Source organism: Canis lupus, chromosome X (assembly GCF_011100685.1).
Source record: "Canis lupus familiaris isolate Mischka breed German Shepherd chromosome X, alternate assembly UU_Cfam_GSD_1.0, whole genome shotgun sequence".
Lineage (NCBI taxonomy): Eukaryota > Metazoa > Chordata > Mammalia > Carnivora > Canidae > Canis > Canis lupus.
In genome coordinates this window covers 19,854,925-19,881,018 of record NC_049260.1, presented here as the reverse complement: position 1 = coordinate 19,881,018, position 26,094 = coordinate 19,854,925, and the positions used below count along the sequence as shown (strand labels likewise).

Here is a 26,094-nt window from a genome sequence, read left to right as displayed (position 1 = left end):
TTCTCAGTACCATTCTGAATTTTCTATATTCTCTCCAAAAAAAATGTGCATTAAAACAGTTTAAAGACAACCAATCGGTATGGAAATAGTTGATGTTTGAAATGAAAACTCCTGAACACAGAATTAATGCTGTGGTAACAAGACAGATAAAAGATTTATGTGTATGGGCTAAGACCGGAAGATGAACAAAGATGAACCCCTTGAATAAAGCAACTGGCATTGTGGGTGACAATTTTTCTAAATATTGTTACAAAAATATGTAATAAAAATAACTTGCAAAGTTATCAGCTTTGGATAGTAAGTTAATTCCCTTGAAAAGTTACTTTTCTGAAGAAAAACTAAAGCATACCTCCCTAAAAGAAACAGGAACTAAATAAACCTTTATTTTTTTAAAATCATTTTTTAAAGATTTATCTAAGAGAGGGGAAGAGCACAGGGAGGGGGAGATAGTCTTAAGCTGACTCTGCACTTAATGCAGAGCCTGATGCCGGGCTCAATCCCGCGACCTTGAGATCACGACCTGAGCCGAAACCAAGAGTCAGCCGCTTAACTGACTGCACCACCCAGGTGCCCCAGGAACTGAACCTTTAGGTCAGTCACACAACCACCACTTCAAGAGGGGAGAAACAGAAGTCAGCTAGGGGGAAACCACCAGTATTGAAAGCTGAAAGTAGGGATCCCTGGGTGGCACAGCGGTTTGGCGCCTGCCTTTGGCCTGGGGCGTGATCCTGGAGACCTGGGATCGAGTCCCGCATCGGGCTCCCGGTGCATGGAGCCTGCTTCTCCCTCTGCCTGTGTCTCTGCCTCTCTCTCTCTCTGTGTGTGACTATCATGAATAAATAAATAAAATCTTTAAAAAAAAAAAAAAAGAAAAGAAAGCTGAAAGTAAGAACCTCACAGTTTGCTAGCGGGCTAATGCCAGAGGGCAGCCCAGAAGTGGACTCATCCTTACTATTTTACGAACCTGGCATGAGGAACTCTTCCCTGCCTTCCCGGAGTCCGGGCCTGGGAGGGCTGGTGAGGATGCTGCAGCCATTCTCTCCCACTTGCTCCATTTCTCTGGTGGAGGACAGAGCGGTCTCGGCTCCAAGTGCCTTCGAGTGACTGGCCACATCAGTCAAGGCCTCGACTGAGGGGAGAGAGATTTGGCTTCTTGCTTTCCCAATTCAACTTTATTAGAAGTTCACACGTTCAACTGGTGGTTTATGTCTATTTCTAATGTGGTTAGAACCCAAAGAGGAGAATGGATGTAACAGAACCTCCCAAACCACCGAAGATGGCTCTCTGCAATCTCTTTCCTTATTTTGAAGTTGCTTGGGCAAGAGGAAATGGCTGCTGAATTTAAAGCCAAATACAATCATTAAGGAAAAGCAGAAACTTGCCTCTCTTGGAAAGCAAAATAACATGGGTCTCGTTAACTATCCTATTTTCATCGATGGGTTTAGCTATTTGTGTGGTAATTCATATCACGGAAGAATAAACACGGAAGAATAAAAACCTCAGCTGGGTTTCTGTAGCAAAGTACCACAGTGGCTTTACAGCAGCAGGTCACAGCGCCAGAGCCTTTGTGTTCACCAGTACCAGCAATACAAGTAACACGAGACCAAAAGATCAGGAAAAACCAAGTAAAAGAAAATAATTCTTTTTTTTTTTTTTTAAAGATTTTATTTATCTATTCATGAGAGAGAGAGGCAGAGACACAGGCGGAGGGAGCAGGCTCCATGCAGGGAGCCCGATGTGGGACTTGATCCCGGGACTCCAGGATCATGCCCTGCCCCAAAGGCAGGCGCTAAACCGCTGTGCCACCCAGGGATCCCCCAAGAAAATAATTCTTGATGTTGACCTCAAACTTGGCAAACTTAAGAATTTCCCTCAGAAGTCATGAAAATGATTTTAAAATCAGTTAGGTGCAGTTGCTACAGTGATATTTTCACTGATGCTAGAAGTGCTGAAGGGGAGGGGGTCATATCACTTCCAGTTTATATGATGTTGGAGATTTATTAATTTTGTGATTTCAGTCTCATCGTTACCGTGTGTGTGTATGCCTTGTCTATAGCCAACACTCCACTAGAATAACTTAAAACAAAATAGGAATTTATTTACAATAGCAAAGATGTCAAAAATAACAGCAACAATATATAACAAACCCAAGAATTATTTCATGAAAAAGGCAAACAATATATACACGATAAAACAAAATCCAAAAGGGCAAAATTTAATTTTGACTTGCTCTAAAACAGCTGCAGAATGTGGCAAAATCATTTTTCATATATGAATTATTTAAGTAATGTTGGGCCAATTAAACACACACACCTCAGCTTTTCTCTTCTATTTGCTGAATCTTCCTCGGATTAACCTTCCTTGGAATCTCAGAAGGAATACAAGGAATCTTCCTTCTATTAACCTTTTGAGAAAATGGAACTTAAGGGAGACTATACAAGATTTATGAAGTATAGGCTACTTACGTGTGTACTGAAAAGGATACACACTGTCTGGTGGACTCACACTTCAAAAAGGTAAACCAAAGATGTCAACTAAGTCCCCTTGAAACCTCACTGCTAAAAAAAAAAAAAAAAAAAAAAAACAAAACCTCACTGCTTATTTCTTGGATTGTGTGTGTCTGTGTGTTTTCTCATCTACCACACAAAATTTGCACCAGTGATTTTTTTCGTTCCTTGGGTGCTCTAAAAGTTTCCCAATCTTGAGCATGCATCAGAATCACTTGGAGGATGTTAGGACACAGATCACTGGGTCTCATGCCCAGTTTTCTGATTCAGTGGGTGGGACATGCAGCCAAGAATTTTTATCTTTAACAAAGTCCCAGGTGATTATGATGCTGTCACTGTTGCCAGATCACACTTTGAAAACTATTGCTCTAAAATATCACCCCTTTAAGATTTTGGCCAGTCCAGGCTTTTCCTTCATGGATCCTAGAATTTGTGGGCAGCAAAATTGTTAACACTGAGATTCCCAGAGAATAGAGCAATACATTATGTGACTGCGTGGGATCAGACCGGTAAAATGCTGTCTACCAGGCACTGTACTACAACTAAATTTTTCACATGCTATGGTTTTATGTGATTCATGGCTCTGGGCAGTGACACCATGTTCTCTTGACCAATGACCCCAAGTTTTAATTATTTACTATTTCAGGCCAACACTTGTTCCTACATAAAGATCTGAAGGATCTCATCTTTAAAAATGAAAGATGTCTCAAATCCATCTGTTACTCTCTTTGGACTCCTGGTAACTTTTATCTAACTTCTCATTTTTGTAACGATGCCCATTCTCTATCTAGCATGTTATTGTCTACAAATCAAACCCTCCAAACGTGACACAAAGGTGTCACACTAAGGCAAGGCTTCTGCTGTGGAGGTGGGGACAACACCCAGTGATTAAGTATGCTGTGGACTGATACTGAAATGAACTTTAAGTGCTCTCAAAAACCACTTTATGCGTGGCAGATTCATCTCAGGGGAACTGGAGATGCTAATAAAACAAATCCCTTATGAAGATAAAAGAAAAAAAATGAACTTCAAGGACATGCTCATCAAAGGACTCACCAATCATCTCTTAAGTTCTCTGATATATTACTTGCAAATTCGCACGGCTCAACTATTATGAGTATTTGCATCGAGTCACAAAATTCAAAGCAATCAAGCATTTTGCAATCCAATGCTGCATAAAAGGAATTAAGAAATGGGGAAATGAAAATAATCCACTGCTTTTGATGTTTATTAGGTTTACAAAAACTGTACATTTTTTTCCTTAAGAAAAAGCATTAACTTAGTACTGGTATCAAATAGACTAAACATCCATTAACAGGAAAATATTCTGATTTTTATTTTTGCACGTTATTCTCAAGTACACAATTACAATAATGTCACACATCCCTATATGATTTTCTTTTTATGTATTTTACTTTTTTTACAAAGTGTACAGAGGGAGGGACATACAATATTTAATAGGATATTTCTACAGAACAATAACTTATATTATGTCCTTGTAAAAATCTGTACCTCTTTAAAACATTTAACTGAAACATCCATTTTTTTTAGCTTTGCTAATCAAAATCGTTTTAAGAATTAAAACTAGGTTGTAACTAATGTCAGTACATAACAGTGACTACAATTTCATTTTCTCTTTATACAGACACATTTTATCATATTCACTTGACCAAACCCTTAAATACCTTTTAAAGGTTTCAATATTGTGCTTTAAAAAGAAAATAACTGTGTATGATTCCAGACTATGTAAGAGAAATATAAAGTGTGTAAAGTGTTGTGTTCTTTATCTTTCAGTTTATTTAAAAAAATATAGTTAAATGACCAATTATTTATATTTTCTGTACTAATTTTACAGCGTGTTTTAAAGTCAATAAATTTCCGCTTTCATTTAAGTGTCTTTTACGTGATTTCTGGGGAAAAAAAAAATTAAGGGAGATTTTAAAGGTTCTCACAAAAAAACAGACAGAGCTTTCAAGGATAGTACTGCAGGGCAATGAATCACACAACTGTAAGTTACTTTAAAAAAAAAAAAAAAAAAGCATGTTATGAGAGCCAAGAGGGCACAGAAGCTCCCACTGGGACAGGCCCATGCCTTGGCTTTAACTGGCATTCAGGTTGGAGTCCATACCAGCCTAAAGCACTTGATTTACAACTGGACAAAATCAATCTAGCACTTCAGAGGCTTGCCAACCACCAAATATTTAGATTTCTAACCCTATAAATATAATTCTTGAATACAAATATCAATGGCACAGAGAAAGAGGAGAGGTAAAAACCTAACAGCACGAAAGGGATGGAGGAGCACCATAATGAAGTGGCAAGGCAGCTATCAAGTGGGAAGAAAGTTCCTAAATCTCCTATAACGTGCCAGATACTCATATGCTGACAGTCAATTCAAAGGACCCCAAAAACTGTTTTCCCATTTCCCAAAATCCATCTTCACATAACCAAATTCTAATTAACCAAGTATATTTTATGCATCTCTGACTCTGATTCCAAACTGTTTGTTTAAAAACTGTCAGCTCTCAAAGAAAAACAAGACTGTAAAAGACTTGGTGACGTTCCAAATAAGGCCTCAGATTTTCCTCATGCACTTAAACACACCTTTATCTTCTAACCGAAGCCAATTTAAGCGTTCAGTTTTTTTAAAGTTTGCTAACTGCAACTAAGAAAGAACAGAGCAGGCTGGACCTGCCAGGTGTAAGTCATAATTAGCACCCAATCCCTGGTACATGGCGCTGTGGCTTCCTTGATCCCCCTCACTGGGTGACGCACAGCTCCCTCGTGGGCTTCTCAGAGAGAACTGAGGGAGTTAAGTCCAGATATTCATTAGCTTTTCAGAAAAATATAAAGGCATGGAGCTGAAGTTGTATGAAAACATTCTATCTAGAAACATCTTAATGTCTATTTTTCAATTACCAAAGATATTTAAAAGAAAATACCTTTACTCTTTAAAAATACTAGTGTCCTTATTTTCCTTCTAATTCTTCACCTGAGTAGTCTCTCTGAAGAGCATGATTTATAAAATGCTCTCTCATGCATCCCTGCATCTTTCATGTTATTGTAAATTTAATACTTTTCATTATAGATCTTAACTACTACTGGGGTTGTGTGTATAAATATGTAAAATAAGCAATACACACAGATACATGTTCTCTATATATGTGCATATATATAATTCAGGGTACATTTACATATATAAAGTCGCAAAAGATCCTACGAGCCACGAATTACCTCTAGGAGATTCCAAAATGCAGTCCTCAATAATCTCATTTGTAGCACACAACCATTCCAAGACAAAGCAGCACAGACGGAATAATCAAAATACAACAGCATCAAGCAAAATTTGTCAAGAAAGTTTTCTAAGTTTGCTATGCTGACAAAAGATGTAAATACATCAAAGAAAGCCCCCAAAGAAGTACAGTTTGTCTGCTAAACAAAATGAAAAGTAAACACGAACCCAGCCACTGTTCTTTCCTCAGCGATGCCAGGGACGCAAAAGCTCAAATGGAAACTTTCATTGTCATATGGTCTGAAAATAGTAAGCAAGACAAGTAAATGATTTCCATATTAGGATAATTAGATCTGACTGTAAAATCTCCCATTTATGTTAGTCGATGTCTCTGACAATTTTATTGTGAGAAATTTATGGGAAAAAAAAAATGAGTCAACATGAATACTTTCCGAGTTACCAATCTAAAGTTACCTTAACTTTAAGTTAAATGGTCTTAGAAGAGTACCATCAAGGTAAGCAAGGTAAATATTTAAATAAATATAAAACTTCTAAGATAGAAAAATTCAGTATAGAATCAGGGATTACTTTATTAAAAGCAACTTACTTGTTGCTGCTTTCCCCCATTTATTAAACAAACTGAATAGAATTCAGAACACACTATTCAACAAAATGTAAAAAAAAAAAAAACCAACTCAACTAGAAGCAATAATTCTATTTGTACACAGCATAAATCAATATACAGTATTGTATGTGAACGAGACTGATTGGCTTCAAATGAAATTTCTGTTTCAAGGCCAACATCTCTACAAATGTCTATAGAAGTACTGTTAGGGCAGGCCAACTTCTTTATGATGTCGCATTATGTGCTGGTTCTTTTCTGAAGGTCTACGGAACCCTTTCTTGCAGTACTCACAACGGTGAGGATAGTCTTTTGTATGAATGGAGATAACGTGCCGTTTAAAGCCTGAGGCATCTGTAGTGCTATACTCACAGTACTCACACTGATACACTTTCCTGCCACTGTGTGTCTTCATATGCTTTTTAAGCTCATTCTGTTGCCTAAATCCCTTTCTACATCTCTTACACCTAAATGGAAGATCTTTTGTGTGGACTGAGAGAATATGGCGACTTAGAACAAATGGATCTGCAATCTTAAAGTCACAATGTCTACACTGGTGCATTTTTTTACCCTTGTGGGCAGCCACGTGTTTCTTGAGTTCAGAAGGCCTGTGAAAGCCTTTATCACACATGTCACACTTATGGGGGTAGTCCTTCGTGTGAACCGAAATTATGTGTCGTTTCAAATCACTTGAGTTCGAACTCTTGTGGTCGCAGTGCAAACACTGGTGTGTTTTGCTTTCTTGGTGGATAAGAGCATGTTGCTGCACCTCTTTGGTATCTGAGAAAGTCAGAAGACAGATGTCACACTTGAATGGCATCTCTTTACTATGCTTAGTTTTTACATGTGTTTTCAAGTTAGAAGAGTCTGCAGACCTATATTCGCAGTACTGGCACTGGTACGGCTTCTCCCCAGTGTGGATTCGCATGTGCTTTTTGAGCTCTGATGGGTGACGAAAACCTTTGCCGCACTCCACACAAATATGAGGAAAGTTCTTGCTGTGGACCGCCAAAAGGTGGCGATTCAATAACCCTTGTTCAGCTGTCTCGTATTCACAGAATTTACACTTGTGCATTTTGTTGGCTCCTTTCTCCTTATGCACCATTTTGTGCGTAAACAAAGCCCCAGCATGAGAGAAATGCTTCCCACACTCGTCGCATTCAATGGCCTTCTCTGCTTTGCTGGTCAGCTTGTGGCTCTCCAGGTGGTTGTGTAAACTTATCTTCTTGTTGGTAGTGTAATCACAGTCAGTACAGCGGTACTTCTTCTTGGTAAGGTGTTCAGGATGGTTTTTCATGTGCCTTTTCAAAAAACCTCTCGACTTAAATTTTTTCCCACAAATCATGCAAGGATAGACAGTCAAGGGATGTCCATCAGGGCCAATAATTATTGCTAAGAAAGGAAAAAAAAGGAGCATGAGTGATCAAACCAAGTTCCACGTTGGTTTCTTCAAGCAGTTAAAGTGTGTGTTCTGAACGTTATTAGGGATGTATGCCTATGTTAAGCTATATGCTACTTAACATTCCTTTTGCCATTTTTTTGGTATAAGAGATATAGCAACCTGTCATAAAAAGAACCCTGGTCTGAAAACTTCATTCAGTATGACTGTACCAACCTCAGTCCCTCCAGTTTAAAAACTAAATCAATAAATATGTAACTTCTACCAACTAGTGATCAAAGCTATGTCAATTTAGAAAATCACTCATAAAAATAAAGTTTTATAATCACAATTCCTGCTTTGGTTATTCCAAAAAACATAATTTTGTGTCAATTTACAGTAAAGCTTAAATCCACCTATGGAAATTTTAATATGCAAATTGCCATCCACGAATAGACAGGGTCACACGAACTGAAGTACTTGTCCTACTGCTCTGTAAATTATGCCTGCCTTAAGGGAACATAATCAGATTCTTTGTATTAATTTTGTTTTTAAAACAGTTAATGCTTGCAATAATTTGAGGGATTTCTTTTTATTTCCACATAAAAACCACCCGAGTTTTGAATTTTTTTTCCTCATCCACAATGGATCCGTTCCCTGTTTCTTTTTATCCCAGGAAATCATTCATGAATATCACTGAATTCTTAAAATTATATTTTCAAATTCAATACACAAAAGCTACATGTGGTCTAGCAGCTAAAATGCCATCACAACACCTCCGTGGATACATACTAGAGTTTCATCTGAGAGCTCGCAAAGCACGCTGCGCTGTGGAACTCTTGTGCCCTCACCTGTTTGGTACTGCCTGGAATCAGGTCTTCTCCTTTTCTTTGGTTTTTGTTTAGCCAGTCTGCCGAGCCCAGCAGACTCATCTATGTGCAAGAGGGCACTTGCAGTGCCATTCCGGGTTTCAATTCCATCAGAATTATTACCTAACAATGCGTATTAAAAAACAAAATTATACAGTATTATAAATTATAAAAAATTAGGGATTCTTTATTTACTACAACAACAAAAAGTAAGCCATGATACTCATGAATGACAGAGCCCCCATTCTAGGTAATGGGCTTTATGACCACATTTATTATAGTGAGACAGTAGGAAATGCCTAGCTTCCAAATCTAAAAAACACGTCATCATTGTGCCCCATGAACTCCCTTGTCTCCCAAAATTGTAAAGTCATGGGCCAGATACAATCAAGATGAAAAGTTTCAGCTTGAGAGCCTGTGTACTTCTTGCAGTACTTCCTGCTACGTAATATACACATGAAGGAAATTCCTGTTAAAAATAAAGACAAAAGGTAGACTTTATAATCTTCCTCTACTCTTGTTCATATCAAGTAACCCATACAGGGTAGTGGTGTTTCCTATTTTGGAAACCTAAGACCATAGACACCGTTCTCAATCATGAATTCATGTTCGCAAGCCAACTCCATCCAAAGAGCTGCCAAGTGACTTACCGTAAGCTGCCGCCCAAGCGATTGGCATGAAGGTTTTTATTTCATTGTCATCAATCTGTTGCTCGTGTGCTGCAGCGGCCGCTGCAGCTGCCGCAGCATCCTCCTCCCCTACGATCACCTCCATATAAACTTCGTCGGCGATTTCCGCAACATCTAAGTAGGAAATTATATCAACTTTTGTGACCAGGTTTACAGAGATCACAAGAAAGATGTTTTTATTTGAATTCAGTTAACAGACAAGTAGAAAGAAGGTTCATTATACATCTAGAACACAGCTTTCACACAGTCCTAAGCAGGTAATGCATATTTGTTGAACGAATCATTGATTTCTTGGTTTTCACCTTAAACTTTTTTTTTAAGATTGATTATTTATTTATTTATTTATTTATTTATTTATTTTTTATGATATATATATATAGAGAGAGAGAGAAAGAGAAAGAGGCAGAGACACAGGAGGAGGGAGAAGCAGGCTCCATGCTGGGAGCCCTACATGGGACTCGATCCCGGGACTCCAGGATCGCGCCCTGGGCCAAAGGCAGGCGCTAAACCGCTGAGCCACCCAGGGATCCCCTTAAACTCGTTTTTTTTTTTTTTTTTAAACTCGTTTTTAAAGCAACATTTTACACATCCGTCAAGAGTCACTGAGACTTCCCTTGGGATATGGCAGCAATATAATCTCTACAATAATGCTAGTTGTTTTCCTTTAAACACTGACCATATTTAAAAACAGAGAGCTACAAAAACATAAAATTTTCTCCCACAAAAAGGCCACCTACTTACTTAAATCTTCATCTTCTTGCTGAGAGTCGTTGACAGTCATATAAACCATCTTTTCCCTTGGCACACGAATACTGCTACTCTGATCAAGTAATTCAACTCCATGATCATTCTCAGGCTCACTTTCCACAATGTCTACGGTGCCACCTATCAGGGAAGAGGACAGCTCCGAGAATTTATCTGAAAACTCCATTTCTCCCCATCTGACTTATACATTTCATATACTTTTCTACTGCTACATGGAAATCCTTGTTTAAAAGTTATCTTCAGAAAAGATTTCAAATGTTCTCAATCTAAACCACCCAAAAGAAATCAGGGTGAAGGGTCAGATCAGGATGTATAATATGCAGAAGTTTTCCTCTTACCTAAGTCATCCTCTCCAGGGTCAGCTTTAAAAATGTACACCTTGATGACTTCTGGGCAAGTGCCATCCACCTTACAAGGGTCAATTTCCGACTCTGCATCCATGGTCATTCCAGAGGAACCATCGTGTTCTATTTTGCCAGCATCATCCACTGAAAAGGCAGGAAATACATTACAAATAACAATAGCAGACCCTTTAATAAAATGTTAGTTTCTAAAAGTCCTTTTTACAAATATAATCTCTAAGAGGCTTCATACAAAATCGGAGGATTTTTCCCTAGACAAGTAGACACGTGTGGCACAGTGGGAAATGTGGCTGACTGCTACGTCAAAGCAGGGGTCATGGAGGGCCTTGTGCAACCCGGCAGAGGGGTTCAGATTTGACAATGGTAGGTCAGAGGTTTCTCAATCTGGTCAGGTGTCATTATCTCTTAGGGAATGTAAGAACACAGTTTCCAGCCCAGCAGCACTAACAGAGTCAGAATCTGTAGGGGGAGGCCAGCTATGTGGAGAGATTTAGAGATTCTGCGCAGAGACTATTCAGCAGAGCAGCGGTAACAGCAGATCACCGTTTCCCAAACACCATACTGGCCTTTAGGAAAGTGGATGCAAAGGGATCAAGGCATAAAGTAAGGATAGCACTTGTGAGTCTACTGCAAAAATGTGGGCAGCAGATGCCAAGGCCTCACATCAGAACAGAAGTAGGATGGATGGGGAAGGACGCTAGACTGGAGCCCTGTCTTAGGACTGAAATGGCAGGACCTAAGAATGAAAACTGAACAGGCAGGACAAAGGAGCCAAGGATAACTTTGGGGTTTCTGATTTAGGTGACTGAGTATCTAGGGGAAGAAATGCTAAGAAGAGAAATGAGGAAAAGGATCTCTTCCTGCATGGTGAATAAACTTAGGGTCTGGGAGGTAACATCCCTGAAAGCTCTCACACTGGTGCCTGTCCCTATCCTCTTATTTATATGTTTACTTATTTATTTAATTTTATTTATTCATGAAAGACACACACACACAGAGGCAGAGACATAGGCAGAGAGAGAAGCGGGCTCCATGCAGGGAGCCCAAAGTGGGACTCGATCCCTGGACTCCAGGATCACGCCCTGGGCTGAAGGCAGACGCTTAACTGCTGAGCTACCCAGGTGTCCCTGTCCTTATCCTTTTATATTCACAGCACCCTCTGCTTGTTTCTCTCCGAGTGTACTAGTCACTCTATATTGTCACTATCATGGATTTCCCTCCACTTTCTCATTGATAGAGGAGAGAGAACCTGTCATTTTATAAGTCATTCTCTTAAGGCAAGCGTCCGGTGATGGCAGACGCTTGGAATACTGATGAGCCAATGATTCAGTGAATGAGATGTGAAGTCAGTGGCTGGATATTTGAGTCTGAAAGCTGAAGGCTGACACACAGATTTGGGAGCCATCAGATCTGTGTTAACTAGCCCTGAGATCACAGTGAGGACCTACAGCATGAGGAAAGAGTGGGGTAAGGCTATCCTGCGGACTGTCACAGTTTAAGGGAGGGACAAAAAGAATTCACAAAGGAACCCAAGAGAGGAAAGCTAGAGAGGCTGGTGGGAAATCCGGAAGGAGGCTAGCTAGGGAGTTATAAATCCCAAGAAGCCCATTAAGGCCCACGGCAATAATGCAGTGCACATCCAAGTCAAGGAGGAATGTCTGTACTGACTGTAATGTCTGTACTGGAAGTTGCTGATGCTCCTGGTGAAAAGCAGCATAGTGAAGGCTACACAGGGTCAGATTAAAATGGGGTGAGGATTCACTGGAAGGTGTGTGTTTCTTCAAGAGGTCTAACTTTAAACTGGACAACAAAGGGGCAGTAACTAGAATGAAGTGCAGAGTCAAGGACTTTTCTGTTTAGCTGATAAGAATACTCAAGCATATTCAGTCTGTGGGAGCAAATACAACAGACAGGAAGAAGCTGAAGCCAGAGGACATGGTGGACACCTCTGGATTGAGATGTCAGAGGAAAAGAGGAAGATGACATGAGAGGCAAAGATGAAGAAATTTTCCTTAGACAGGGGAAGCAATATGCTATCCTTCTGAGACCTGAGGTGGTAAACCTGGATGTGAACAAAGCTACAGTGTGTAAAGGGGGAAGACTGTAATGCTAGAAGCTGGAGGAGTTTGTGGCTGGTGGCTTCAACATCCAGCCTGACGTGTATTTACCCCCTTCTCAAAGCTCAATATTTTTATGACATAGCCGGCTGACTGAGCCAAGGCCATTTTGTTAAAAGCAGCCCTGGAATTTCAAAGTGAGGTAGCAGTTACAAGGATGAAGATCTCATCAAATGAGTCAGAGAGTTCTGAATAAATCTGTTACATCTTCAGAAAACTCATCTCTGAACAGTTTGATATTATTGAGCAAGGCTTGTCAAACTGATTCTAACAGATACTAGAAAATCAAGTGTCCTTGTGTGCACAAAGAACAGGGTCAGGCTAGCTGTTTTAGCATATGTTACTTTGTTAGTACCCATAAGATAAAACCTTTGATGACTGAAAAACCTCATCATTTTGGAGCTTGCCAAATGTCATGTATTTATCTATAATTCGGAGTAAAAGACCTTTTTCTCTTTGCTTTCATTATTGTCTAGGAAAACACATTTCAAGTATACAGGTTCACCTGAGCCAAGCAAAGCCATTCTATTGTTAGACAAAAGTAGAATTCACCTTCAGGTTTTTGCCTTGAAAATTTGCCCCACTAACTCAACTTATGAAATTATTCTGAATATGAAATATTACAGAAGTGATTTTTTTAAAACCACTTTGATGGTCCTGTTAAGTACTCAAAATTTCTCTGATTTTAAAGCTACCATTAAAAATGAATTTCTGGGATCCCTGGGTGGCGCAGCGGTTTGGCGCCTGCCTTTGGCCCAGGGCGCGATCCTGGAGACCCCGGATCGAATCCCACGTCAGGCTCCCGGTGCATGGAGCCTGCTTCTCCCTCTGCCTATGTCTCTGCCTCTCTCTCTCTCTCTCTATGTGACTATCATAAATAAATAAAATTAAAAAAAAAAAAAATGAATTTCTAAAAATAGACAAAGAAATCCTGGATAAAACTGAGTCATCATACGTATGATTTCCACCTAAGTGCCTTCTTCTAATGTAGTGATGAAGAACTAGAGGTCTGGAACAAGGCCTCTCCAAAATAGAAGAGCATAATTTCTGTAAATTAAGACTACTTCTAATAATAACTACCATTTGCATGGCATTTTGCTATTTCCTTATCATTTCTATGTACTTTTATTTTATTTGATCCTTACCTTCTCCAGATAAAGAAACAAAGGCTCTGAGATGGTATGTGATTTGCCCAAAGTCAATGAACTAATAAATAAGAGATGGGAGAGAAAAGAGGTGCCTGTCTTTAGAACCCAGATCTTAGGGTACCTGGGTGGCTCAGTGGTTGAGCATCTGCCTTTGGCTCAGGTCATAATCCCAGTATCCTGGGATCGAGTCCCACATCAGGCTCCCCACAGGGAGCCTGCTTCTCCCTCTGTCTATGTCTCTGCCTCTCTCTCTGGATCTCTCATGAATAAATAAAATCTTAAAAAAAAAAAAAAACTTAAAAAAATAGAACCCAGATCTTTATTTTCATCTTCTGATTTTTTAATTTACTGTATAAGACTTATTATTTAAAAAAACACCAATAGTCCCACCAACCAGAGACTCCATCATGTTAGTAAATTTTCTTCCCAGTTTTTCTATTTTTGTTAAATCGGCATCAGTGTCCTCAAGCCTTATATAATAACCTTTACAACTCAGCCAGCATTTTAAACTTCAAAACTGAGAAACACTGGACTTATCAATGATCTCATTAGTAAGAGCAAAACTATAGCAAAATATAGGCAATACTTTATACTGCTTGAAGGAAGCTTCAGTAAACTCTCCTAAAGACCAAAAATTGAGGGATACTTATTTGCAATGGTAATAGATATCACTGTGCCTAAAAAACATAGCTCATTAAGATCTCAAAAAATCCAGTAGTTTCTGGAAAAGAAAAATTACTGGAGTGGAGGTAGGAAATAAACCACTTCAAGTAAATTGTTTTTTTTTTTTTTTTTTGGTTTTGGGGTTAGAGAGAAAAAGAGCACTTATGGGGGGGAGGGACAGAAGGAGGGGGGAGGGAAAGAAGGAGAGAGAGAATATAAATCTTAAGCAGGTTCCAGGTCCAGCGCAGAGCCCAACACAAGGCTCAATCTCACCATCCTGAGAGCAGGACCTGAGCCCAAAACACAAGTCAGTCACTTAACTGTCTGAGCCACACAGCGCTCGTTTTGTTTTGTTTTTTTCTTCTTCTTCTTCTTTATGAAGTCTCCACATGCCAGGCTTGAATCATGACCCTGACATCAAGACCTGAGCTGAAATCCAGAGTTGAATGATTAACCAACTGAGCCCCCCCAGGTGCCCCTCAAGTAAACTGTTAAATGCTGATCTAATTAGAAGATCAGTCAAACTAAGCTGATGGAGAATCTATGTAATAAGGAAGGATGGTGGTCATGATGGATAATGTAACATTTACTGACCACATACCTTGCACTAAGCATGATGATAAGCCCTTAAAATGTAACCATTTACTCCTCATAAAAACCTTATGAAATAGGTAATACACTACTGGGTACTTACCCCCAAGGTACAAATGTAGTGACCCAAAGGGGCACCTGCACCCCTATGTTCACAGCAGCAATGTCCACAATAGCCAAACTATGGAAAGAACCCAGATGTCTACTGACAGATGAATGGATATCTATACAATGGACTATTACTCAGCCGTGAAAAAAAAAATTAAATCTTGCCACTTGTAACGACATGGATGGAACTAAAGAATATGATGCTAAGCAAAATAAGTCAATCAGAGAAAGATAATATAATCTCACTCATGTGGAATTTAAGAAGCAAAACAGGATCAAGGGGAAGAGAGGAAAGAAAAAAAAGATGAAATCAGAGAGACTGACAAGCTATAAGAGACTCTTAATCATAGGAAGTAAACTGAAGGTTGCTGAAGGGGGGGTGTAGGTAGGGGGATGGGGTAACTGGGTGATGAACAGTACTGAGGGCACATGATGGAATGAGCATTGGGTGTTTTTTTGTTTTTTTTTTTTTTAAATTTATGATAGTCACACACAGAGAGAGAGAGGCAGAGACACAGGCAGAGGGAGAAGCAGACTCCATGCACCAGGAGCCCGACGTGGGATTCGATCCCGGGTCTCCAGGATCACGCCCTGGGCCGAAGGCGGTGCTAAACCGTTGAGCCACAAACACAGAAGGCTTAAAAAAAAAAAAAAAGAATAGGTAATACTGTTTTGTTATTCTCACTTAATCTCACTTACACAGCCCTCAGTCAGCTTTCCTATAACAAAGACCCAGTTGCATTACTCTCTGGCCCAGAATGGTACCCTATTTCCTACCAAATAAAATACAAACTGCATAGTCTAGCATCCAACCTTTGACCAAGGTGCCTTGTGCCTTCGGCCTTGCCTCCCCTATCAGGCCCTAGACGACCCCATGTGCCCTGAGCTTAAACAATACATTTTTATTTCCATGCCTTTATGCTTATTGTACTTATATATAATTCATTGTAGGAATTGTACATCTTACTGTTTGAAAAAAGTATTTTTAAAGTATAAAAGTAAATTAAAATGTGATCAAAATCCTACCACCCAGAACTACCAATTTACAGATTATTCAGACATTTGCCTAGGCATATTTATAAATTAAAGAGTGAACAGATATTTTAATGAAAACTAGATACTGTAATATGTCATTTTTAAACAAAAATTATTACATTATAATTTACTTGAACTCAAACAACTTTAATTCCACAGTCAATCTCATTCCCTTGCTCTCCAATCCCCTGCCCTCCCCCGCCTCCTTTCATTCCATCATACTGGCTTGGTAGAACCATAAACTTGCCTAATTTCAACTTTCCTCTCTGCCTCTGCACCAGCATCTATGTCACTAATCTGATAGGAAACACACACGCACACTGATGGCTTCACTTTAAATTCATGACCCTGAACCTGAAGCAAAGCTTTTCTGCTACTTTCCCTCTCTCTTATTTACTAGTATCCTCTCTCCTCAAATCTCTAATTTCACCTCCCCATCCTCATTCTCAGTTGATGATCTTATTTCACGGAGAACAAGTGAAATGATTGGAAGATTCACTGATAGCCAGATCTACACACCTACCAGCAACCAAACCCAGCCTGTTACCAAAGACAAATCACCTGCATTCCTAGCTAAAGCCTGCCCCCCTCTTTATTGCTCCAACATTCTCTCCCCCATACTGGATTGTTTTTATCAGTATATAAACTATTCTCTTTCCCCCTTTAAAACAAAAACTCTTGACCTCATTTCTCCAATTCTTGTCATTCCATATCCTCTAAACTCACTTCAATCGGGCCCATGACTTCACCAAAACTGCTCATCACTTGACTCTAATTCACTTTCCTCACTTGGCTTCCAGGATGCAAGTTCTTGGTTTCCTCCTCTCTCACTGGCCATGCCTCCTCAGTCCTTTGCAGGAGCTGCCTCTTACTTAGCCTCTTAATGTTGCAAACCTCAGGGCTTAGTCTTTGGTCTTGGTTTATTTACAATCACTCCTTTGACAATGTCATTCTGTTTTATAGCTTAAATTTTATCTGTATGCCAACAACTCCCAATTTTGTATCTCCGTTCTAGTCCTATTTCCCCAACTCAGATTTGTACATGTCTTTGATGTCTATCAGGTATCTCAAAATTAAATTCTGTGCTCAAATGTCATCTCAGCAAACCCTGACCACATCTGTAACCCAAAATTCTCCTTATACTCTTGTCTTCTACCCAAGAAGGTATCACTCATACTACATCACTTATTTGTCTGTGTAACTCTGTTAGAACATAACATAAGGGAGGGAAAAGCACTGGCATGTATGTTCCATTGTATGTATCATTGTTCACTGATGTATCCCAAATGTCTACAATACACTGACATAAAGATACAACATTCATTTCTTAAATGCTGATCTTCAAGTAAATAAATGTCTAGTCATTATCTTACTAGTTCTTAACCCTCTAAAGTAAATATATTACAAAAACATTTAGTCATAGTTTGCTCATAACACATGAATTAATCTTTTTTTTTAAAGAGAACATCTGTGCAAGAGAGGGACACAAAGAATCTTGACCAGGCTCCATGCCCAGGTGCAAAGCCTGATGCAGGGCTCGATCTCATGACCCTGAGATCATGACCTGAGCCAAATCCAAGAATTGGACACTTAACCGACTGAGCCACCCAGGTGCCCCATGAATCAATTTTAAACCCAATATCTGGGCACCTGGGTGACTCAGTGGTTGAGCGTCTGTCTTCGGCTTGGGTCCTGGGATCAGGCTTCCCATGAGGAGCCTGCTTCTCCCTCTGCCTATGTCTCTGCCTCTCAATCTGTATCTCTCATGAATAAATAAAATCTTTTAAAAAAAAGTCTGTATCTACTGTCATCCTACTATGAAAGATACGGAAACGAACACATCAACATACCTTCCCTTCCACCTTTTTTTTTTTTTGAGAGTGCACACACATGGGGAATGGAGGTCAGCAGAGGGAGAGGGAGAATCTTAAATAGGCTTCACGATTAGCCCAGAGCCCAATGATGGGTTCAATCTCAAGACCCTGAAACCATGACCTGAGCCAAAATCAACAGTAGGGCCCTCAACCCACTGACAACCCAGGTGCCCCTCCCTGTCCCAAATATTTTATAGTTACTTTGATATTAAATGAATGCCAATGCTCACTACCAACCCTTTTACCATGATTTCTCCAGTCTATATCTCTCTATACTGACTGATCCTTTGGTTTGCTAGATTCCTTACCAAATAGGGCTGTCAAGAGGGCAAATGGATGTTACAGTTCCTGAGTTCTTGAATATTTGAAAATGTCAGTCTGTGGCCTTCATTTCCAAAACAATTTGGCTGGGAATAAAATTTTTAAGTTACATTTTCTCAGAACTTTGAAGAGTTGTTCCACTATCTTCAAACACTGAGTATCTCTGTGTTGATGTCCTTATAACTCTTAACCCTTAAATTTCACTAAACATCACTAGGATTATGACTTGCTGTTTTTATCATCCTGTCAATTTCTTGAAACAAGAAAGATTTTATATTTCAGGAAAATTCCCTGAAAGATTCCAATTTTTATCTTAGGGCAGTTTCTTCCGTTATAAATATTTTTGTAGTTCATTCATTGTTTCCTTCTTTTAGAATTCCCCTTATGTGTCTGTCTCCTTTATCTGTCTCCTGTATCTAGCCATCTCCTCCATAATTATTTTTGTACTTTTTTTTCTTAGTCATTTCATTTTTGTGATTTCCTAAAGCTGGATCCTCTGTCTGTGCTTATTTACTGAGGCATATTTATTCTTACGGTTGCTTCTAGGCTGGCTTTTATCTTGATAGTTTTATTTTTCTCTTCAATTTCTTTTTTTTTTTTTTAATTTTTAATTTATGATAGTCACAGAGAGAGAGAGAGAGAGGCAGAGACATAGGCAGAGGGAGAAGCAGGCTCCATGCACTGGGAGCCCGACGTGGGATTCGATCCCGGGTCTCCAGGATCGCGCCCTGGGCCAAAGGCAGGCGCCAAACCGCTGCGCCACCCAGGGATCCCCTTCTCTTCAATTTCTTTCTGAATTCTGTTTCTATCTGCTTCTATTGTCTTATATTCTTTGAACTTCTGCATCTCCTTTTTGACTTTTAAAAAAGAGACCATGGGCAGCCCGGGTGGCTCAGCGATTTAGTGCCACCTTCGGCCCAGGGCGTGATCCTGGAGACCTGGGATCAAGTCCCATGTCGGGCTTCCTGCGTGGAGTCTGCTTGTCTCTCTGCCTGTGTCTCTGCCTCTCTCTCTCTGTTTCTCTCATGAATAAATAAATAAAATCGTTAAAAATAATAATAAAAATAAAAAAGAGATGTTGGAAATGTCCTATATCTGCACTAGACATATGTGGTTATTGAGCACTTGAAATATGGTTGGTGCAATTCAGAAGCTATAGATTTAATTTTATTTTTCATTTAACTAAATTTAGCCACATGTAGCTAATAACTACCATATTGGAATACACAGGCTCAGACAATTGTTGGGATACACTTACTCTGTTTCTTTCAGAGATTCTTCTTGCAATTAATATATTGTATTAATAAATAAAAATATTTTAGAGAGCTGAAGAACATGAATCCTTAGATTCAAAGAGCTCATCATGCATGAAAATATAATGCATGACAAAGACCTACACCTAACTAAACACAATTGTATATTTCAGACCAGCAGGGTAAAGGAAGATCTTAAAAGCTTTCAGAAGAAAAAGAAACACCTACAAAGGAATGAGAGTCAAAATGACATCAGGCTTCTAAACTATAATATTAGATGCTAGGTGACAGTGAAACATGGCATCACAAGTTCTCAGGGAAAGTTCTCTTTAACCTAGAATTCTGTACCTCACCAAATAATCATGCTTAAGGATAGAATAAAAATAGTTTTAGTATACAATCTATACTCCTTAGGAAGTTATGTCAATATGTGGTCCAGTACAATAAGAGTAAATCAAGAAAAAAGGTGGCATGGGAATCCAAAAAACAGTAGATAAATCTCAGGAAATGAGAAAAGGAAATTTTCAGAAAAAGGTCTCTGTGACATTAAGCCTAGAAAGCAACTACTTCAGAATGGAGCAGAAACATAAAAAGCTTCAAGAAGGGAGTCACTGGGAAAAGGAGGATTCAAAGAAAAACCTAAGTGGACGGAGAAGTCAGTCAAACTTAAGGACAGATTTCTCAGAAAGCACAGACACTTAAGAAGGAAAATCCATGCTATGAGGATGGAATCAGTCTCAAAGACTGATTAAGCTTGAAGTCTATAAACTATGACCAGTACTCACAAGGAGGACATAGATTCAGTCACTAAATTCCAGCCTTCCAGAATCAGAAGCTAGTTATCTGAAAGATCTTAAAAAACAGGCTAATTTTGAAAGAAAAATAAAGATGATTTTACATCCTAAATAATTTATTTCAAGGACAGTCTGAATACACATATCTTTTCTAAAGTTTAACAAGAGCCCCAGGTTTGAATGTTAGGATTGACATCAAGGAGGGAAATCAGGCCTTTCCAGAAGACCATACAGTCAGTATAGCATTCAAGAAAGAATTTGGTTCCCTGAACCAAGAGCCTGTTCTAACTTACTCTGACAAGTCCAATAGTCTTACTACTTACTCACTTCACATTTTTTAAACTTCTAAACACAAAATCCAATCAAAAGAAAAACTACAGAGTAAAAACTTGTTATTATTCAATGTCTTAAGATTTCCTGTGTGGGCAGGTGGCTACTTAATAGTAAAATATACCATAGATGGGCAGTTCCCCTTAAAAGGATACCTGAGCTCATGAGCAATTGTTATGTCCTAGACATTGTGGTAAGTGGTGTCCGTCTCTCTATTTTATCATGAAATCAATGACAACAGCTCCATGACCTAGGTGTTTTATCTCCACTTTACAGATGTGAAACCGGAGCACCTAAAAAACTAAGTAACTTACAAGAAGCATTCTGCTGAGTAAGCAGATGTTCCAGTAGATAAATACATTTTGTAGTTCACTTCTGGACCTCCCTTTCTTAGCTTCCTCCTTAGGAATCCCCTTTCTGTAGTTAAAATTCCATCTTATTTTTATTATATAGCCTATAAAAAAAATCTGAGAATTAGTTATACTCTGATCTCCTTTACTTCTTGGAACTTTCCTGGAGAGCTTCAAAGATTTAATGAAAATAGCCTTATTTTGTACAAAGGGAATTAAGGATCAGAGTCATTCAAGTGCCTAAGTTACAGTGATATCCAGCATAATGTTAAGAGACAGAATATACAAAAAATATTTGCCAAATTGCACTGAATTGTCTAAAACATAACTAAACTTAGTTAACCAAAAAAGGATTTCTTAATACTATAAATTCAAGAGGAAAAGAAAGGAATGACCATTACAATCCCAACTTGTGCCTGTCTTTACCCAAAAATTCTCCAGACAACAGCAAGGTCTTAAGTGAAGCCAGTCCAGAGTTAGTCCTGCTGGTCCAGATGATGCCACAGAGAAACTCTAGTGGACGACTAGCTAGCTGTTACTGACAGGCAGGCTCTGAGCTGGGCACCTGCTGCATGTGATCTCTAATTATCCCAAACCAGCCCACAAGACAGGTAGTAGGCCTGCCATCTTACAAATAAAAAAACGAAAGCCAAAAAGAAGTCAATAATTTGCTCAAAATCATACAGCTAGTAGGCAGCTGGGCTGGCATCCAAATGGAACGCTGGCTGACTAAACCGCAGGCACTGTTTCCATACACCAAACAGCTTCTCAAAGATCCTGAAAGGAGACGTGTTTTCTCTCTCCCCATCTCTCCTCCTCTCAATTTCCCCTGCCCAACTCCCATTATCCCACAAAGTAATCATGGATCTGTTCAAAGGCCAAGCTGTTGGACAATTTTGTCTAGGTCACAAGCAGATAAATAGCAAATATGAGTCACAAGGCTAATCTGAAGCTCCAACTGCTTCTAAGGCTTTTGAGATACAGACTTTTTATCCAATCTTATTTTTGGTGGGGAGAGGGGAAGACAACAATAAATGTGCCTTGAGTGCTTTATTCTTGCTACAAATCTGACATACAGGCTAAACATTAAACCAAAAACTCTTAATTCACTGATTTTAGTGTTTTTTTTTTTTTTTTTTAAGATTTTATTTACTTATTTGAAAGAGAGAGAACACAGTGGGGAAGAGCAGAGGGAGAGGGAAAAGCAGGCTCCCTGCTGAGCAGGAAGAAGCCCAACATGACCCTGGGATCATGACCTGAGCTGAAGGCAGAAGCTTAACCGACAGAACCACTCAGGCGCCCCAATTTTAGAGTTGATTTCTAAATAAGTTTTGGAGTGCCCACAGTAAAGACAATAACTTCAGATGGATTAACAGGAAACTTTTTGAATTTTATCAAAACAAGCTCAAAGCTTCTTCCATGTCTTCTCTAAGACTTTTCTCACATTTCAGTAACATTCCCAGGAGGATATATATTTTTAAAATTCTAAAATTTTATTCTGTGGTTTACCAAATGGTTAAGAAACAAAACTGATAGAGTACATGTATAAAAATAATGGTAAGATGCATAAACATTCAACAATCTGCCCACAGAACAAAATAAACAAATATTTTACCATGTCTCCTGTGCTAATAGCCCTGAGAATCAATAAACCATTAGATTGTATTAACCCTCAGAGTTTATGCATTAAACATAGAAGTTTGGATTTATTTATTCATTCATTCCCGGAACCACTTTTGGGTGGGAAGCAGAAGGGCAGAGGGAGAGAATCTTAAGCCCTGACATGGTGCTTGATCTCACAACCCTGAGATCATAACCTGAGCAGAAATCTAGTAGGATGCTTAACTGACTGAGCCACCCAGGCCCACCCTTCTCCGCCCACACCCCCTTACACCGAACCATTTTTTATTAGATGTCTACTATGACCAAACATTGTGTTAAACTAGGAACTAACATCAGTCCAACTGGTCAGGATACCTCACCTAGGCGGCCAGGGGCATCATGTGGACAGCTGTAGGCAGCAACCCTGTGGACAGATCTTCAGCATGTCCAAACGTGCTCCTCATCTGGTAATGGTTTCGTCATCTGCCCAGCTCCACAAGCCATAAATCAGGAAGAGAGCTTTGAACTCTCCTTCTTCCTCAGGTCTAAATTTAATCCAAATCCTACTTCCTAAATATGTCATGAAGCCGTTTCTGCCAAACTCTACTGATAAAACCTTTTTTTCAAACTGTCATCATCTGTTTCTTACCTGAACTACTAAAATCTCCCATAGTGTATTTTTTGTTTGATTTTACTCTTACCTTGTCTGCTCTCAACATTGCCATGAGGATGATCTTTCCAAACTACCAATCTGTGTTATTTTTTTTTTAAGATTTTATTTATTTATTCATGAGAAACACAGAGAGAGGCAGAGACACAACACAGGCAGAGGGAGAAGCAGGCTCCATGCAGGGAGCCCGACGTGGGACTTGATCCCGGGACCCCAGGATCATACCCTGAGCCAAAGGCAGACGCTCAACCGCTAAGCCACCCAGGCGTCCCTAACTGTGTTATTATTAATCAGCTTACAACCCTTTAACAGCTCCCCTACTTTACAAGGTAAAATAGGCTTCTTAGTGCATTCAAGGGCCTTTACGATTTGGGCCCTGCCTATTTTGTCCTATTTCTCACCATTTCCTCCATTTTCTTCACCAAAGATGTTATTTGCACTCTGAACACTCCAAGATCTTTCACATCTCCTTGCCTTTAAACAGGCCTTTTTCCCTCCTCTCTGCCATTCCTCCTGCCTTAGCCGTCCACTCATCCTTCAAACTGAGTTCGCCTCAAATTGTTTTTTTATTTTTATTTTTATTTTTTTATTTTTTATTTTTTTCAAACTGTTTTTTTAAAGATGTGACCATGAGATTGTTTCACTTTTTAAAAAATCCTGGTCTTGGGGATCCCTGGGTGGCGCAGCGGTTTGGCACCTGCCTTTGGCCCAGGGCGCGATCCTGGAGACCCGGGATCGAATCCCACGTCGGGCTCCTGGTGCATGGAGCCTGCTTCTCCCTCTGCCTGTGTCTCTGCCTCTGTGTGTGTGTGTGTGTGTGTGTGTGTGTGTGTGTGTGTGACTATCATAAATAAATAAAAATTAAAAAAAAAATCCTGGTCTTTCAGATATATATATACTGAAATACCTATATATGAAGTATGTGTGGAATTTGCTTCAAAACAATATGGGAGGGAAGGAATCGGAGTAGAGATAAAATATAGAGATGAAATATAGGAGTAGAGATGAAATATTCAGTTTCCATTGAACTCTGGTTTGTAATGCTTTCACGGCATGTAGCTCACTCAAGTATACCAAAAATTCCCCCACCATTTCCTCCCTTAGTGCTTCCAAAATACTTTGTATTTCCAGTTATTTATCTTTTCATAATCAACTATAATGATCTGCTTGTCTTCCCTCCAGGACTGTGGACTCTAAAAAGCCAGAGACTTTCACTGTTTAACAGCTACTTATCGTGGTGGCCAATAAATGTTTTTGAATGAATGAAGACACAAGGAAGTAAACACAGGCAAAAGTAAAAATGATAGTTTATGTGTGATTTCTTCTTCTCATTTAACCATAAATTTGGGGAAAAAAACCTATTCCTTAGGTAGCAAAACAATGGAATAGGGTTTGGAAGCTGTCTGGGTTGCTTCTGCTATAAATTAACTATGAAAATGTTTAAACCCTTAAATTATTTCCTAATACTGCTGAAATTGGGTATTCAGTAACATTGCAAATTTTTTTTAAAAGTTTAAAATAATATTGTAAATTTTAATAATCACTGAATTCTATTTGCTTCCTTCATCCACCACTAAGCACTATTTAAGCCAAACCCTACTACTTTGTAGTATGAGTTTTATACACCTATGTATATAAATACACACACACACACACACGAAGAAAGACAATATGAGAGAGGAAGATAAACACTTTGGAATAAAACACACTTGATTTCACATCCTCAACCTAATGCTAGCTGGATGTGTAACTTTGGTCATGTTATTACTTAAACTGGTCGTGTTACCTAGTATGTAAAGAACAGTGATAACACCAACATTATAAGGTTGCATAAAGAAAATAATATATACAAAGTTCTGGCCCACAGATACTATTTATTGAAGGTTTACTATTACCTATTTTTATTGTTACCAACTTGCTACAAATCTCCAATTAAATAATCTTTCCTGGGATAACAAAGTTAAAAAAAAATGTTTTTTGACGTTGTCCATATTGATTTAACAATCAAACTACAAATATAGTCATAAACATTTTCCCCCTGAAAAATAAGCTTTACTAACAACAAACTTCACCAAACTTAATTCCATCTTCTGATGGAAATGCAAACTGACTCATTAGAAAATAGGTCTGATGAGTGTGAAAGCATTTTGCATGCATTAGCACCTGAGCTCTTCCTTGAAATACTAATTCAAATGGACTTAAATTCTCTAAATGCCACCCGACCAAAAGAGCTTAAATAATCTTAGCTAAGAACCGATCTAATGATTAACATTCAGCTTTTATACAAGCAGTTGCATATTATAGAAAATAGTATTTTGAAATCAACTTTATCTTAGTGAAAATATCCTTAGCCTTAGAATATAAAAACAACTAAATGGATAGAACATAGCTATATTATTACTCCACACTCACTGTCATAAAATACTTTTATTAAAGTTATGGTTCGCACAAAGTAAAATTTCCAATTTTATAATCAATGTGTTAAAATCTGTCATACTTTTATTTAACCAAACTAGTTTAAAGAGTTCTAAGTTTAAATTCTTTGCTATAATTTTTCTTAATTCATGTATTTTAAAACTGCTTAACATAACTGACAGCACATATTTTATTCAAATGTATATTAGAAATGAAGCATCATATAGGTTTACATTAGAAAAGAGACTCTATGGCTAAGTGTTCAGTTTTTGACAGGAAGGATCCCATGTTCCAGAGGCATATTAGTTGTTTCCTTTGATGTTACTATAAAAGATAGACAAACATACCCAAGTATCCTTTTTTCCATAAGAACATTTTATGTTGCCATCACTTATTGTG

General features: G+C 38.8%; 1 protein-coding gene across 11 annotated transcripts in view; it reads right to left on the bottom strand.

The window, feature by feature from the left end:
- Window positions 1-3,717: 3,717 nt before the first annotated feature.
- ZFX (zinc finger protein X-linked) overlaps window positions 3,718-26,094 on the bottom strand; it is a 94,841-nt gene continuing 72,464 nt past the window's right edge. For 9 of the 11 annotated variants that reach the window (XM_038587091.1, XM_038587093.1, XM_038587089.1 and 6 more), the window contains 5 exons: window positions 10,401-10,550; window positions 10,039-10,182; window positions 9,259-9,411; window positions 8,591-8,731; window positions 6,570-7,753 (listed from right to left, as the gene is read on the bottom strand). In XM_038587091.1, the coding sequence (XP_038443019.1) occupies window positions 6,570-7,753; window positions 8,591-8,731; window positions 9,259-9,411; window positions 10,039-10,182; window positions 10,401-10,550 (1,772 nt within the window). Of the gene's footprint in view, window positions 7,754-8,590; window positions 8,732-9,258; window positions 9,412-10,038; window positions 10,183-10,400; window positions 10,551-26,094 lie in introns of all 11 variants that reach the window. The other 2 variants (XM_038587097.1, XM_038587099.1) reach the window with 1 other exon arrangement.